The sequence below is a fragment of the Thrips palmi genome, unplaced genomic scaffold (assembly GCF_012932325.1).
Source record: "Thrips palmi isolate BJ-2018 unplaced genomic scaffold, TpBJ-2018v1 HiC_scaffold_2, whole genome shotgun sequence".
NCBI classification, from domain to species: Eukaryota; Metazoa; Arthropoda; class Insecta; order Thysanoptera; family Thripidae; genus Thrips; species Thrips palmi.
Genome location: NW_023144629.1, coordinates 6,453,550 through 6,469,690, shown reverse-complemented (window position 1 = coordinate 6,469,690; position 16,141 = coordinate 6,453,550). Strand labels below are relative to the sequence as shown.

At 51.6% G+C, this 16,141-nt stretch overlaps 3 protein-coding genes across 3 annotated transcripts; 2 read left to right on the top strand and 1 right to left on the bottom strand.

Moving 5' to 3' along the window:
• Positions 1-2,788: 2,788 nt before the first annotated feature.
• Positions 2,789-7,983, top strand: LOC117647441 (the record flags this gene model as incomplete). The annotated part of the gene is made up of 9 exons (XM_034389186.1): positions 2,789-3,140; positions 3,228-3,551; positions 3,902-4,237; positions 4,344-4,604; positions 5,970-6,296; positions 6,402-6,755; positions 6,861-7,016; positions 7,127-7,324; positions 7,448-7,983. Coding segments are annotated over 9 exons (2,718 nt in total), but the record flags the coding sequence as incomplete, so codon positions are not given.
• A 119-nt stretch (positions 7,984-8,102) lies between these two features.
• LOC117647603 (DNA repair protein complementing XP-G cells) lies at positions 8,103-13,679 on the top strand. The gene is made up of 11 exons (XM_034389440.1): positions 8,103-8,365; positions 8,528-8,818; positions 8,962-9,137; positions 9,229-9,675; positions 9,751-9,982; positions 10,054-11,168; positions 11,258-11,356; positions 11,444-11,657; positions 11,739-11,993; positions 12,112-12,299; positions 12,388-13,679. The coding sequence occupies exons 2-11, from the start codon at positions 8,731-8,733 to the stop codon at positions 13,564-13,566; spliced, it is 3,993 nt and encodes a 1,330-aa protein (XP_034245331.1). The 5' UTR covers positions 8,103-8,365; positions 8,528-8,730; the 3' UTR covers positions 13,567-13,679.
• A 43-nt stretch (positions 13,680-13,722) lies between these two features.
• Positions 13,723-16,122, bottom strand: LOC117647604 (probable 26S proteasome non-ATPase regulatory subunit 3). Its single transcript, XM_034389441.1, has 2 exons — positions 15,971-16,122; positions 13,723-15,442 (listed from the first exon to the last, which is right to left on the bottom strand). Exon 2 carries the CDS (start codon positions 15,433-15,435, stop codon positions 13,933-13,935), a length of 1,503 nt encoding a protein of 500 aa, XP_034245332.1. The 5' UTR covers positions 15,436-15,442; positions 15,971-16,122; the 3' UTR covers positions 13,723-13,932.
• Positions 16,123-16,141: the final 19 nt, after the last annotated feature.

Sequence of the window (16,141 nt, the reverse complement as noted above, 5' to 3'; positions counted from 1 at the left end):
CCTGACGCGCTCCTTGACCTGCCCCGGCGGAGGCCGCCGGACCTCGTTGACCCCGTCGTCGTCCCGGACGACTACTCGTCCGTCGCCGGGGTCCTTGTGGCCACCACACCTGAAATGTTGTGGCGGGGCACACGGCTCCGCGCGGCACCGCGCAGCGCATGGAGGATGACAACGAGTACAATAGGCTGTGCGTCTCTAGAGCGGCCACGGAGGGCGGGCGCGCTGATAAGGATCGGCGGGGCGGGGTGGGGCGGGGTCGGCAAGAGAGGGGGCAGTTTGCACGAAGGCCTAGAGAGAGACAGAGAGCGACGGACTCCTCAGAGATCGCAGCCAGGAAAGGAACCCCTGCAGAGAATCCCCAGAAGCAGCTGGCATGCTTCAGGACCTCCAGGACCTGCCGCGGACACGCAGCGCTTGCTTTATGCAGAAGCACCAAAAAGAGTAGCGGCTAGCACTCAAATCTCGACGAGCTGCACACGAGTCGATCGAGTTTTAGCTTCGGTTTTAGCACACTGCAAGAGGGGTTTCGATACCGCCGCGGTAAAGTTACGGGAGGCTCTCCAAAGGACCTTCCTCTTATCGCTGCGATGTGGCCCCTCCCTTGCCCGCCTGATGCATGCCCCCCCCCCTCCCATTACCGTGGGAGCGCCCCTCCTTCGTTAGCCCGTGCCTTCTGCCTTCTGCGGGCCGAGAGTCGCTCTCGTCGCTCCGTCTCTCTCGCACTCGTGGGGCGTCCGGCGTGAGTGCGAGCGAGACGGAGCGACGAGAACGACTCTCGGAATCAGTGTGCTGCCGGCCATCCGACTGGTGCACAAAGGAAGGCCGAGATGTGCCTGAGCTGCGCCTTGACCGTGACGGCCGGGCCCAGGCAGCACCGGCGGCACCAGCCAGGCCAAGCCAGCCCAAGCCGGGCCGGCACGGGACGAGCAGGGACGAGACGCCACCGGAATCAGCGTGGCGTGGCGTGGCGTGGCGTGGCCAGTGAGTCACTCAGGTGGGGTGTGTGTGGTGTTCATACAGTACAGCCGCGCCGCGCTCGTGAACCGAAACCCCGCGCGCCACCTACCGGAGTCGCGCAGAAACACAAACCGCACAACAAAAACAAATCAAACAACAGCACGAAACACCTGCACAGTGTGGGCGGCACCGCCACATGACACGACGACGCCACGCCGCAATTAAAAAGGGCTTCAAAATAAAGCAGAAATAAAGCAAAAACGTGGCTTTTTACTTCTTTCCACTGTTTTCCTTTTTTTTTCTTTTTTACGGGGCGGCCCGGTGTGCAGCGCGATGCGGTGGCGTCGGTTTGGGCCGATATAAAACGCCACCAGGTTCATCCACTGCAAGCGACTGCAAGCAGGCAGCTGCCACTCACCCCGGGGCCGCGTGAGAACGCGCGCCGGTCTTCCGTCTCTGTCCCTCCGCCCGGCCCGCCCCGCCCGCGCCTGGGGTGCGACAGAGACAGACAGAGAGCGCTTCTTCCAGCCGCGGCAACGCCTGGCAACGCGGCGCGGATCGCACTCGATAATTAGCGTAATTGCGCGACACCTCCGAACGCGAGTGCGATGCAATGCGACGCCGGCCGCCGCAGGGACTAGCTCTGTCTCGCTCGCACTCACGCGGTGCACCACGCAGTCGGTGCGGGTGCGACAGAGACAGAGCGACGCGGCCCTGGAGTGTCCTGGAGGCCAAGGCTCCGTATTTGCATCTAGTTGCCGATCCCCCGATTCCCATTTCGGCTCGCAGTGCCGTGGCAGTGCCGCCACTGTAATTAGTATCGCTCTCGTGATGGCAATTCTCCTTCGGCCCGTCGGACACCACGGTCTGTCCGTCGTCGCGCTCTGACCAGTCCGCTGTCTCCCCACAGCCCTCTTCGCAGCCAGCACTACAGCCGGGAGGGACTTTGACAGTGGAGGAGAGGGGGCAGAGAAGCTTGATTCGATGCCAATTCGAAAATAAACGGACTTTCGCCCGGCCCGCATGGTGGTATAGTCCTCCTCCCTAGAGTTCAGGGCACCGAATGACAAGGAGGGATAGGATTTCCCGTGAATGCGAGAGAGAGGAATAGCCTATTCTCTCGGCAGTTCGGCCATATCACTCGACCTTGCCTGCAGTCCGCCCCGCCCGCCTCTGCCAGTGTGGCGACCGGTGCCGGTCCAGCGAGGTGCTCGGCGACGGCAGCGTCCGCCCGGAGGGTAGGCAGCCCAACGCGCACGCTCAGAGCGCGCCGCGACGCGACGCGCGACGCGAGCAGCGACTAACAAACGCTGAGGAACACGCGGACCGGACCAACGGACCCTCTGGTTCAGACCGTCGCCTGATTATCGCCGAATCCAAGTGGGACGTCTGCCGCGACTGTCGATCGACACTGATTGCCGATTAGGGACGATTCCAAGTTCGTCTCGAGTGACAGCGCGTGCGTCGAGCGCCTTCGACGAGGAGGGACGGGCGGACAGCCATGCTGCTTCTGGGCGTCTGCGTGCTGCTCGCGCGCGGCGCGCCCGGTCCGTGAGTACTGCGGAGCGGAGTGTTGTTTTCGTCGCTCTGTCTCTCTCGCAAGTGTACGAGATGGTGGAGGCGGACAAAACTTCGGACGTGTTTAGAGCTCCAGAGTCGCTAAATGGGATTCGAACCGAGCGTGTGACCCCACCAATGGATTGCTCTCCGAACGAGGAATCCATTGGTGGGGTCACACGTTCGGTTCGAGTCCTGTGTAGCGACTCTGGGGCTCAAAACGCGTCTAGGGTTTTGGCCGCCGGCGCCGGTCTTCTAGCACACTGTGTGACGTGCCCCTTCCACAGACGCCGCGCCCGCCGGCTCCGTCTTCGCCAAGGTGGAGCCGGCCAAGGTGACGGTGTACCTGAAGAACGTGGTGGAGCTGCGGCTGCAGGCCGCGGTGGCGGCGTCCACCGCCTCGACGCAGTGCCTGGTGCGCGGCCCCGACGGCCCCGGCCAGGACGCCCAGTTCGTGGAGCTGAAGAAGGACGGACAGGCCGTGCCGCAGGGCCGCCTCAGCCTGCTCGGCGACTGCGGCGTGCGGGTGCGGAACGTCAACTGGACGGACGACGGCACCTGGACGCTGAGCGCCAAGTACGACGACGTCGGCACCGCCACGGCCGAGGCCCGCGTCACCGTCAAGGGTGAGTTGCTCTGCGGACTGCCCTGGCAAGGCACGCTGAAAACCGCAGTGTACGTCGAGGACACACTCTGAGACTCGTCGGTTGCAGACTTCCAGGGCGGCGTCCTCCCCGAGCTCCCCTCCGTCGACGAGGGCGCCCCGCTGCGACTGCACCTCACCGGCGGCAGCGTCGAGCTGCAGCCGCTCAAGTCATGCGCCGTGGTGACGCCGAGGGGTGAGGCGGTGCCGCTCGCCCCCGACGCCAAGGAGGGCCGCGTGCAGTACGACGCCGAGGGCGGCAGCCTGGCCGACGGCTGGTGCGGCCTCAAGGTGGGCGAGGCGCAGGCCCGCGACGACGGCCCCTGGGTGCTGGAGGCCGTGGAGTCGGCCAACGGCACCGTGTACCGCGGCAAGACCAGCGTCACCGTCTTCCGTGAGTAGAGGTGTGCGAACCGGTAGGAACCGCATCGAATCGAATCGAATTGAATCTGGGCTGCTTCGATTATTTGATTAGAGAACAAATCAAACATGTCAAATTTGTGAATCAAAGTGGCTCATTGGTCCAAAGCAGCAGGAAAAAATTGCCAATATCACCCGTTTCGGGCTTGAAGTATGTCACATTCGATTCGCTTTAGAACAGAATCGAAACGAATTTACAGAGATTCGAATCTACTCGATTCGAGATTGGAAATGCCGCTTCGCACACCGCGATCCGAGAACAGGGCCATCGAAGGCACGAGGGGCCTCCTTCGGCGTGCTGCAAGTCCTTCCCTGTGTCCGCAGTGCCCAAGATGACGGTGCAGCCCAAGGGGCCCGTGTACGTGGAGGTGGGCGACGAGGCGACGCTCGCCCTGCAGTTCGCCCAGGCCCCCGCCAAGGACCCCGACTGGAAGGTGTGCTCGGTGAAGAGCCCCGCCGGCGTCGTGGTGCAGGTGGCGGGGGAGGGCGCCGCCGACCAGGCCCAGGACGCCGGCGTCGCGTTGGTGGGGCTGGCCGAGGGGAGGTGCGCCGTGAGGGTCACTCTGTCGGACGCCAAGGCCGACACGGGCTACTGGACCATCTCGGCAGGCCCCGACAAGGACTCCCTGCGCGCCGCCGACGTCCGCATATTTGTCAAAGGTGAGGGGCGCTGTTGGTAAACCTATGCCGCAGCCCTCACACAACGAAGCGTAGAACTACTGCTTGGTGTTTTGATTGTAACTTGCGGTCGTTCCGGGTTTTCCAGAGCCCTACGTCCCCGTGGGCGGCAAGGTGAAGGTGGCGGTGGGCGCCGTGCAGGCCCTGCTGACGTGCGGCGTGCAGACTGACGAGGTCCTGACCTGCGAGCTCAAGGACCCCGCGGGCCGCCTGGCCGCCACACTGGCGGGGCCCTGCTTCCACAAGCTGGACAGGGTGCGCGTCGACCACCGCGGCAAGTGGACCTGCACCCTGGTGCTCAACGGCTACACGCAGGCCGCCAGCGACTACGTGCAGGTGGACCTGGACGGTGAGAATGACCGCCAAGCTACACTGCAAATCCTCCTAGTGCACCGTCTAACCCAGTGGTTCTCAACCTTAGGGTCGCGACCCCAAGTGGGGTCGCGAAAAAATTTTAAGGGGTCGCGGCGAGGTAGCTGGGGTCGTGTTTTGGGCCGATTTTAAGCAGCCACTGCGTCTGATCCGAGGCGGGCATTTTGCTCCCTCAACGGGCAATTGGTCTTTGAACCTTCCTTTAGCATGCCTTTGTTACGGAGTGTGATTATCAGTCTTAGTTTGGGAGCAGTATTGTCTCAAAGTTTACCAAAACGGTCAGAAATGTCTTTGAAAAATCGTGTTTTGGGCCGATTTTAAGCAGCCACTGCGTCTGACCCGAGGCGGTATTTCGTCCTCCTTCAACGGGCAATTGGTCTTTGGACCTTCCTTTAGCATGCCTTTGTTACGGAGTGTGATTATCGGTCTTAGTTTGGGAGCAGTATTGTCTCAAAGTTGGCCGAAACGCTCAGAAATGTCTTTGAAAGACCGTTGTGACTGCGTTTTGGCCAACTTTGAGACAATACTGCTCCCAAACTAAGACTGATAATCGCATTCCGTAACAGAGGCGTGCTAAAGGAAGGTCCAAAGAACAATTGCCCGTTGAGGGAGCAAAATGCCCGGCTCGGATCAGACGCAGTGGCTGCTTAAAATCGACCCAAAACATGATTTTTCAAAGACATTTCTGAGCGTTTTGGCCAACTTTGAGACAATACTGCTCCCAAACTAAGACTGATAATTGCACTCCGTAACAAAGGCATGCTAAAGGAAGGTCCAAAGACCAACTGCCCGTTGAGGGAGCAAAATGCCCGCCTCGGATCAGACGCAGTGGCTGCTTAAAATCGGCCCAAAACACGATTTTTCAAAGACACTGCTGACCGTTTCGGCCAACTTTGAGACAATACTGCTCCCAAACTAAGACTGATAATCGCACTCCGTAACAGAGGCATGCTAAAGGAAGGTCCAAAGACCAACTGCCCGTTGAGGGAGCAAAATGCCCGCCTCGGATCAGACGCTGTGGCTGCTTAAAATCAGCCCAAAACACGATTTTTCATAGACATTTCTGAGCGTTTTGGCCAACTTTGAGACAATACTGCTCCCAAACTAAGACTGATAATTGCACTCCGTAACAAAGGCATGCTAAAGGAAGGTCCAAAGACCAGTTTCCCGTTGAGGGAGCAAAATGCCCGCCTCGGATCAGACGCCGTGGCATGTTAAAGGAGGGGTCCCGTGGAGTCACGAAATTTTTCCTGGGGGTCGCGGAAATTTTTGGCTTCAAATTTGGGGTCGCGAGACGAGAAAGGTTGAGAACCGCTGGTCAAACCCCTTGCTTGGCGCGCAGAGCCGGCGCGCGCCGACTTGGCCGTGGCCTGGGACGGCGGCGGCGCGGTGACGCTCAAGTGCGTGGTCTCGGGCTGCGCCCTCGGCGCCCGCTACTGCCGCATGGTGGCCCCGGACGGCGCGTCCGTCATGCTCAAGGAGGCCGTGTCGCGGCAGGGCAGCCAGGGCGAGTACGCGTACGCCGGCGCGGGCTTCGCCAAGTGCGACTGCTCCATGCGGATCGCGGCGCCGCGCGACCGCCACTTCGGCGTCTGGCGCTGCTACGTGGGCGGCAAGGACTCGCGCGTCCTCGGCGGCCTCATCCACCTCAACAAGCAGAACACGCAGGGTGGGTGGCGTCGAAAAGTACGATTTTCCGGAATTTCGACCTCCTCTTCTTCTGGCCCACTGTGCGCTTGCCCGGTCTGACCTCTCTTCGGCTTGCGTTCTACAGACACCCGGCCGGCGCGGTCGCACGTGTCCCACGACCTGGAAGTGGTGCCGTTCACCGTGCCGGCGACGGGCTTGGTGCGGCCCGGCACCGTCATGACGGTGGGCTGCCGGGCGCAGCGCGCGCTGTCCTACTGCTACCTGCGCACGCCGCTCGGCCAGCAGCTCCTGCTCAGCGAGAAGACCCCCGTGTACGGCCTGTACGGCGGCGACGGCCTCGCCTTCGGGGACTGCGCCGTCAGGATGGCCATGACCGCCAACCACTCCGGCACCTGGCGCTGCGGCGTCGGCATCGTGCACACCGACGACAGCCTCCCCGCCATGGACGAGGAGGTCGACGTGCAGGTGACGGTGTCTGGTGAGTGGCGGCAAATCAAAGGCGGTGGACTATTGCCCCCCTCGACCCCTAGATAGCCACCTGAAAGGCAAGCGTGCTGTACCAACCCCTGACGGCCTGCTGCAGAGTCCCTCGCCGTGCCGGTGGAGGCCAACGTGACGGCGTTCGCGGGCAGCACGGCGACGCTGGCCTGCCGCACCGTGCTGGGCGAGGCCATCCAGTACTGCCGCTTCCACATGCCCGACGGCTCCAGCATCCACCTCGCCGACGCGCAGTCTACAGGTAGGCGAAGGCGCAGCCATGGCGCTGCACAGTGGGTGAGAAGACCGGCGCCGGTGTTCGGGGTTCGAATACCGGCCTTTCTTATTTTTTTTTCTTCTTGTCACACACAGCGGAAGAGCTGGTGTTCCCCTACCAGTACGCGGGGGCTGGGGGCGCGGCCGCGGCGCTGAGGGGCGGCTACTGCGGCGTCAACATCAGCCTCGTCCGCGACATGGACTTCGGGCCGTGGACGTGCGTCGTGGCGCTGGTCGGCGACGCGTACGGCACTGAGTACACCGCCGACCTCACGCTGCAGCTCCGCGAATCAGGTAAAGGCGGCGTCAAAATATGACGTCACCCGGCCTCTGTGGGTCCCATCGTCGGTTTGACCTAAACTTCCCATGTATTTGAGGTAGGACCGCCATAAGAGGCAAGGCATGGTGTGTTTGCAGACGCGGTGGTGAGCGTGGACGCGGCGCTGACGGGCATGGCGGTGGCCTTGGCGACGGTGGTGCTGGGCGGGGCGGCTTTCCTGGTGTACCAGCGCTACTACCGGCGGCCCCGCCCCGCCTCGGCGGAGTCCATCCCCCTAGACGACGCGCAGTCCGTGTCCAGCAGCCCCGGCCTCGCCCGGACGAGCAGCAGGGCCAGGGCGACCCGGACGGCGGCCACCAGGACGATGACGACCAGGGCCTTGGGGGCCACGATGCAGACGTCGCACTTGCCCGCCAGGACCGCGAGGACCAGGACGCGCTCCGGCAGGAGGGGCAGTCAGGCCGAGACGGCGGCGGCCGACTTCAGCGACTCGTCGCAGGACGTGGAGTACGAACAGTCACCGCGCACGGCCAGGAAGTCTCAGTGAACCACCTGCGGAGTGGAGTGCACGAGTGGGACTTCCCCCTGCCGCGACCGGACTTGCAGCCAAGCAGTGTTACACTACACAAAGATCGGTGTTCTCAATAAAAGGAAACTCATTTGATGACCTAGACACCCCACTTCCTTTGGTCCTAAACCGCCTCCGACGCCGAATAAGAATAAATGGTTGCACTTGGTGGTCTCGTTACCCGCCGCCGCTCCGAACTGCAATGTGGTGCAATGTGCGCTCCGGGTGGGCTAACCGGCTAACCCCAACACAATATTCCCTCACGAATATTGCTTTGTCACTTTGAAATCACTATCCAGTGCAAGCATATGAGCCACAAGTATTGTGAAAATACCTTTCACCTCTCCCGCTTTTGCTCTTTTAGCGTTTTCTGACGCTTTCAACGCCGAGGGGTGCCGGTGACGTCACAGCCGAAGCGAAGTGAGCAGACAACAAACAGCAGCGACAACCTAAAAAAGAGAAAAACAACGGATTTTAAGGAAAAAGGGTCAGCCAAAGTTGTCATTAGTCGTTAAATATTTCTTAGTAGTATTCTAGCTGGCTTTTGTGAAGTAGTTGAGTATGGTTTAGGGGATTTATTGAAATCTGAATGTACAAAGTAAAGGTTTTGTGGTTTGTTGTGAGTGTTTTTGTTGTTTTTGTTTGACAGATCAGTTTGAGGTTGGAACTTTCTTGGGCGAATGGAGAACATCCAACGGGATCTCCATGGAGTTCTCTTTAAAGCACTGATCTAGCGCAGGCTTTGGCAGGCATTGTTCTGCTTCCCATTCGTTAAATTAAGCAACGAAAGGGTTGCACAGGGATGCCGGTAGTGTCACCAGTCATACTTCATCAGTAAACCAACTGATAATCATGGGAGTACATGGACTGTGGAAATTACTGGAGGCAGCCGGGAAGCCGGTCCCCTTGGAAACGTTAGAGAACAAAGTTTTAGCTGTCGGTATCCTTTTGTGCATGTGTGCAATGCAGAGTAAAGTTGCACAATATTGTCGTTTGGTTTCAGCTTTATTTTTGCATTTGATGTTGATCGTGTTCAGTTGTGTTTCCATGAATAAAGGTTTCACTTACCTTAACTGTGATCAGATGTTTCTATTTGGCTGCATCAAATGATGAAGGGGTATCAAGATTCCCGTGGCGCACCTCTGCCAAATGCACACCTTCTTGGCTTATTCCATCGTGTCTGCAAATTACTGTTTTACCGAATAAAGCCTGTCTTTGTTTTTGATGGTGGTGTGCCCCTTCTGAAAAAACAAACCATTGTCAGTGTCCTCTGATGTTCCTTATGCCTTATGCTTTTCTCATTCGAATGCTTCCTGATCTAACCAAAATGGTAAACTTGTTCATTTTCAGGCTGCCCGAAAGAAATTGAAGAGTCAAGCCACCAATAATGCAGCTGAAGCCAAAGAGAGATTGCTCAAAATCCTTGTGAAACGAAAAGCTATACGTCATATTCTTGGCGATCCAAGTGCCCCTACTGAAGCAACAGCTGATGATGGATCGAAAGATGATATGTTTCATCTCCCTCCTCTCCCGAGTGAAGAAATGGGCAGTTCAGATGATGAAACGAACAACAAACTACAGTCATTTATGGAGAGCAGCATGTCAGATGATGACAGCGAATCTGAAACGAAACCTACTTCACAGCAGATACATGGCATTAAATTTGATTTGCATTCTCTGGACGTTAACAGTGAGGAGTTCCTCTCACTTCCCCCAGATGTTCGACATGATATTCTCAGTGATCTGAAAGAAACTCGCAAACAGAACTCATGGGGGCGGCTCCATGAAATGCCAGAGGTACTTCGCTAAATCTCAAAATTATATTGCTGAATTAGTTTTAACAGAATTTCTTACAGCAAATAACTTTTTCAGGAATCTGGAGATTTTTCAAATTATCAGCTAGGCCGCCTCTTGAAACGACGTAATGTACAAGTGTCTTTGGAGCAAGCTGAAAAGGAAATGGGAGGAAAAGTCATGAGGATGAGTGAACTTCAAGAGTTGATGGCTGCCCAAGGTGTTGATATCATAGAAGATAATCCCATGCTAGATAATGCTTCTCACAGGATCGCATCAGATTCCACAACACGATTTGTTCTTTGTAAAGGTTTGTTGAAGACATTTAGTTTGGATTCCTATTCTTTCAAACCTGAATTTGATATACTTTGTTATTTTCAGAGCCTGGTCCTGCACCACAAAGCTCGCTGAGTGCTGAAAACTCTATTTCTGCAGATATTGTTTCTGCGGATATCGCAAATGCCAAAACAGAAGATAACCCATTGTACAATGAGCAAGTCGAATTCATTGCTCAGATGGCTGAAAATATGATTCAGAAACTGACCAAAAATAAAGAAAAGCCAAAGTTAGATCCTGAGGTTGCTGCAAAAGATATTGTAGGCAAGATGCTGACCAGTGATGAGTCAGCACCAGGTCCCAGCCAGAGCAAGGGCACTGCTGACATTAAAATTTTGGCAGATAGTTGGTCCTCTGATGATGAGTCTGTAGCTTCTGATAAACTGGGAAAGGGATCATCTATAATAAAAACTGAATTGCCTGAAGAGGATGTCAATGAAATTAAGGACTCTGCTTCCCCCTCCAGTACCATGGATGAGGCAATGGAGTCTGACTCCAATGATTCGGACGATAGAGAGTCAAAGTTTGAAGTAATTGATTTTGAGGCAGAAACAAAGGAAATGACAAATCCAAGTGTTGCAAGTGCAAAAGATGTACAAATCTTGAATGGAAACAAGGAGACGCTGGAAATAGTCATACGTCCTGATGAAAGTCCAGATGATGATGATATTTTTGCAGATGTATTTCAAAGTAATCTTGAAAAGAAGGACCAAAATCCGGTTATTTCTATGGCTGCAACAAAACCTGAAGAGAAGAAAAAGAAAATCGAAATAATTATAGACCCTACACACAAGCCTGACGAAAATGATTTATTTGCAGATGTTTTTCAAACACCTGTTAGTTCTGTGAAAGTAACAGAATTAGATGCTGTGGATAATACTAAACCACCATCCAGAGACATAGAAATTATTTCAGTTAATAAAGACAAGAGGGTTCCTGAACAAGATCTAATTGTTGATGCCCATATCAATAAAACTGTTAAAGTCAAAGAGGAACAAATGGATGATCCTATGGAACAGGATTTTGATCGAAATGAGTCATCGGATGTAGAATCTTCAGAATCAAATGTAGCAGATGATTCACCTGCAGTCAATTCAAGTACCGCGCCTTCATCATCATTTTTGAAACCACCAACATCTTTAGAATTAAATGAAATGGAGGTGGGCCTCAAGTTTTTGATTTTGTTCTTTGTAAAATTAAGGGTGGTTATTAATTGATTGAGTCTGTGTGGAACTTTTTCTATTGATAGGCATCACTTCAAGTGGAACAAACTGAGCTGCAAAAGGAGAGAGGGCGTCAGGAAAGACTTGCAGCCAGCATAACAGATCAAATGTGTGTGGAAGCACAGGTTAGCCAGACTTTTCCTGCAAACTATCCCATAGTATTCATTAAAATTATGATTTTAAAAAATGATTTATTATTTTTTTAACTGCAGGAGTTACTTCAATTGTTTGGGGTACCCTACCTTGTTGCCCCAATGGAAGCTGAAGCGCAGTGTGCGTTTCTTGATTCTATTTCTTTGACAGAGGGTAGTATAACTGATGATAGTGATATTTGGTTGTTTGGTGGTAAAAAAGTGTACAAGAACTTTTTCAATCAGAATAAGCACGTACTCCAGTTCACATCGTCTAACATTAACCACTACTTCAGTATGTATTGAACCCATCTTTGCCTCATTCACCACTTTCTTGTTATTGAAGTCAATATACTGTTTGTTCTTTTCCATTCAGAACTTTCTAGAGAGCAGCTAATCCAACTAGCACTGTTGGTAGGGAGTGACTACACCACAGGTATCCAAGGAATAGGTCCTGTTACTGCTCTAGAAATTGTGGCAGCATTTCAGAGCAAAATGGAGTCTGATCCAGTGCAGAATGCTATCAAGGGTCTGAGTCGCTTCAGAGACTGGTTGAATTCTGGTCGACCTCATAAAACACATAGTTTAGGACTTCTAGACAAAAAGCTTAAAAATGTGAAGTTTGCTGAGGGTGAGTGAAAAAAAATTTGTGAACTTCTAAATGTACCAACTTTTACACTTCATTTAAAAAATGTATTCTTTCTTTATCACATTTTTGATGTTATTGTTGTCTGCATGGCTTGTGGCAGGTTTCCCAAGTCAAGCAGTTGTTGAAGCATACATGCGGCCGTCTGTGGAAGACTCTCAAGAGACCTTCTCATGGGGAACACTAGATTTGCCTGCTCTGAGAGAGTATGCCAGGTCCAAGTTTGGGTGGCCTGTCTCCAAGACAGATGAAATTTTACTCCCTGTGTCAAAAAGGTGGAATGATAGAGCGGTGTGTATTGAAAATAATCTGAGCTGCAACAATTTGTCATTTGCTTTTCCTGATTTCATTTCTTAATGAATTGTTTGTTTATCCTTAGAGTCAACGCAAAATCGACTCCTATTTTAACTTTCAACCTCATCTGGTTGAAGGATTAAGTAAAATGAGCAAACGAGTGCAAAAGGCAGTTACGCAAATGGAGGCCGATGATAGTGATAGTGTTGATGATCCAGATCCTAAGCCATCTACTGCACCCAAGAAAAAGAATCCAAGACAAAAGCGTCAGGAAGAAACTCAAGGGAATAAACCAAAGAGAGTTAGAAGTCAAGTCAAAAAGGTTCCATCAAACAATGAATTTGAGAGTGAAATGGATTCTGTAAGCGAAAGTCTTAAGCAGAAAACCGTTACTAAAAGTAAAGCTAAGGAGTCTGAAGAACTGCCTGTTAGAGCTCCTACTGTACCTCGGGAGAGAAGCTCTACAGGAGTTAAGCGTGTTGGAGTCAAATCTGTCAAAGCTACAGAAAGAAATCCTCTTATTGACCAATCAAAACCTTCAGCACCAAATAAGCCATCAACTTCCATTAAATCTTCCACTGAAAAGCCTACCAGGAAGAATGTTAGAAGGGCCCCTGTAAAAAGAAAGAATGCTGCATCTGACAGTATTGAAGAGGAAACCCTTGTAGAAAACGATTCTGAACCAACCAGCTCTCTCCCCCAACCTAGCACCAGTCGTGCACAGAGTCAACTTAGTGAAGCAAGTACCTCTGAGCAGCAACCCTGCTCAAGCCAACACAGTGATGGTTTTGAAGGCCTGAATGTGTCCTCAGACCTAGCTGCTCTGTCAGAAATGAACTGGGAAGATGATCCCTGGCACAACCATGTATCTGAAGAGGAAACCCGACCAAAATTGTTTTTTGGTGGTATTCGGCCGAACAAACCAAGAAAGCCAGCAAGAAGCAGTAGGCAAGTTGTTCCTGCACAGAGCACTGATACCCGCGGTGTTCGTCCAGGGTGGGTAACTCAGGAGAGAATGGAAAGCAGAGCAGCTTGGGTTGATTCAAGTCTTAGGAAGAAAGAAGAATCAATACCCCAGCGTGAAAGAGATCAGAGAGCATTGGAGGAGGCCAAAATGAAAGCTATTGCTTTGGTCAAAGCCACAGAGGCTAAGCAAGCATCTCGTTTGTTGGGAAGAACTTCCAAGAGAGGCCGTGCAAAGGCCAGGCCAGCTCGTAAGGTTTTGCCTGAGCACAATTTATCTGAAAGTAGCAGCGATGAATGAAGTTATTTTCTTTTCTATATTACTTTTTTGTAAAAATTCGTAAATTTCTTCTGATTAGCACTATTGTAATAATTTGTGTACTGTAATGTGATAATAAAATATTTTTAAGTGTATTTTCCAAAATAAATTTGATGTTCCTTCTGATAGTTTGATCCCTTTGGTAAACAATGTCTTGATTATTTATTTCAATTTTTAATCAAATTCCATATATTTACTCTAAATCACTTCCTCCCTAGCAAGGTCAGAAGAGACAAAATATTATAAATACATTTGCAGAAGTTTTGTTAAATGATGATACACTATACAGATATTATGACTCACTAAAACAGTCATCAGAATTATCTTTTAAGTCTTAGTAAAACATGTTCAAGGGAAGCCGTCATCATCTTCTTCTGCCATCTCCTTGGCAAGTTCTAGATCCTGCTGCTCACGTTCACGCCGCTCCTCAGCTGATTCCAACTCCTTACCATATGATTTAGGCGGGTACCGCATTGCTTTAACACTTTGGTTGTGTAAATCAAGACAGAAAGAAATTCGCTGATGGAATGCAAGTTGGGGCTCCCTAGTACAATAGATGTCAGCACTCTCCTTGCTGCGCATATAACCCTTTTCTGGGTCCAGGGTAGCTTCAACTACACCATCACGAATGGCTTTAGCTACAATAAACTCAGCATCCTCAGGGGAATCTAGTCCAAGCTTCTTGGCAATGTCTGCTGGTGAGATGCGGGAGTACGAAAGGCCAATGGCTCGAATGGCAGTTTTGATGACGTTATGCCTCAGTCGCAGGATGAGAGTGTAGGTATGATCAGCTCGGAAGGTTGAGCCAAAGTTCTCTAGGACTTCACCAAATCTATGTAGATTGCCCATTCTTACTGCTTGAGTAAGTTGGAAGTATGGGCCCAAAGAGCGGCGGAGTGCTGCCTGTCTGAATATTTGCCGTTCAGGGATATCACCAAGAAGCAGCTCTACTGTGACAGCCAACTTCTGGGTAGTTTGACGGAAGCCAATAGCAGCATGTTGAGGAGCTTTACGAAGAGCTTGAACAAGATGCTTATGGGCTGCAGTATATTCCAGCCGAGCAGCTTTGATACGTCCCAGGTAATACAAGAAACGTGCCCATTCATTGTTACTAGCAGTTTCAGGATAGTTACATTTTGACACTAGTTTATCAGCTTGATCATACAGATTGTAGTGCAGATAGTTTCGGAGCAAACAGTTGATAAGGACAGCTTGACCTTCATAGTCATTGCGCAGAGTTGCTGTGCGCAGACGAGAATGGAAAAATCCTCTGATTTTGTCTAGCTGATTGGTCAGCTCGTAGCAACGCATGTGGTAGAAGTAGCATTTAGCTGCAATCAAATCACTAGTACGGCGATTTTGTCCCATTAACTTGGACATTAACTGCTCTGAGCATTGGACAGCTTCTTGATGTTTTCCAGTATCAATCAGCCTGACAAGTACCAACAGATGTACATAAGCATCGACTTCAGGGAGTAGCGGGGTGGTTGAAGCCTTGCCACTTCTCACTCGTTGGTTTGCAGCAGAGCTGTCTGTATCCATGGGTTCATCAACGAAGACCAGGAGGGATTCTCGGTCAGCTGATGAGAAGGTAAACAGTCCATTGATGATTCCTCTGAGAACTATTGAGTTCAATTTCCTCCTGGTGTTAGGCAGAGAGCGTAGCACTCTGAGGAGAAATCGTGGCTCCTTAGTCTGGATAGCTTTTTCAATTTGTCTTGCATGTTCCCGGATGTCTGCAATGCTTAGCAGATCAACGTCTTTCTTAGAATCTGTAGATTCTACATCAGCTGCTGGACTATCGGCACTCTTCATCTCCACATCTGTCGACACCTCCATGGCAGCAACCATTGTAGTGCTGAAACAATAATAAAATAGACACCACGTCTTACTATAAGTTTCAAGGAGTTACATTTCCGAAATGAGTCAATTATTATTTATTACACGAATACCATCAATTTATGAGGCAATCGCAAACATAACCTCATTCCATGAACATTTAGAACAGTGAATTAAAGGTATGAGTCGTAGTATGATTCACCACTCAGAATCTATCACAAGTGAAAATGACACTTGGAGTACAGAACAGGGGAGCTGTACTTCGAAAATAAGTAAAAATAAGAACACGAAATTGCTGACTCACAGGCATAACCTACATTTGGCCTATTAGTGAGTAAGCATATATTCCGATTCTCGGTCAGGATATATTGTTTGGATATCTCAGTGGATAAAAATTACAAACTTTTGAAAAATAAAAATAAATGACTCACTTATGAATGAATGTAAATGAAAGAATAGTAAGTAAGAACTGTCAATGAACTCAGCTGAAAACTTAACACACGGAAAGAACGGCTTCGAGCAAGAGAAATTGAAAGAAATAACTTACCTTCAATGGCCCAGCAAACAACTAGACGCGGAAAGAATAGAATACTGAATAAAAAGGTATATTTTGAGCTTGTTCCTCTGAGAAAATGCCGAGCCGAAACCGACACGGCAGGCACACGGGACAATAACAATGAACAGTTGACGGACGATTTCCTTGTCTCATCTGTCTGCT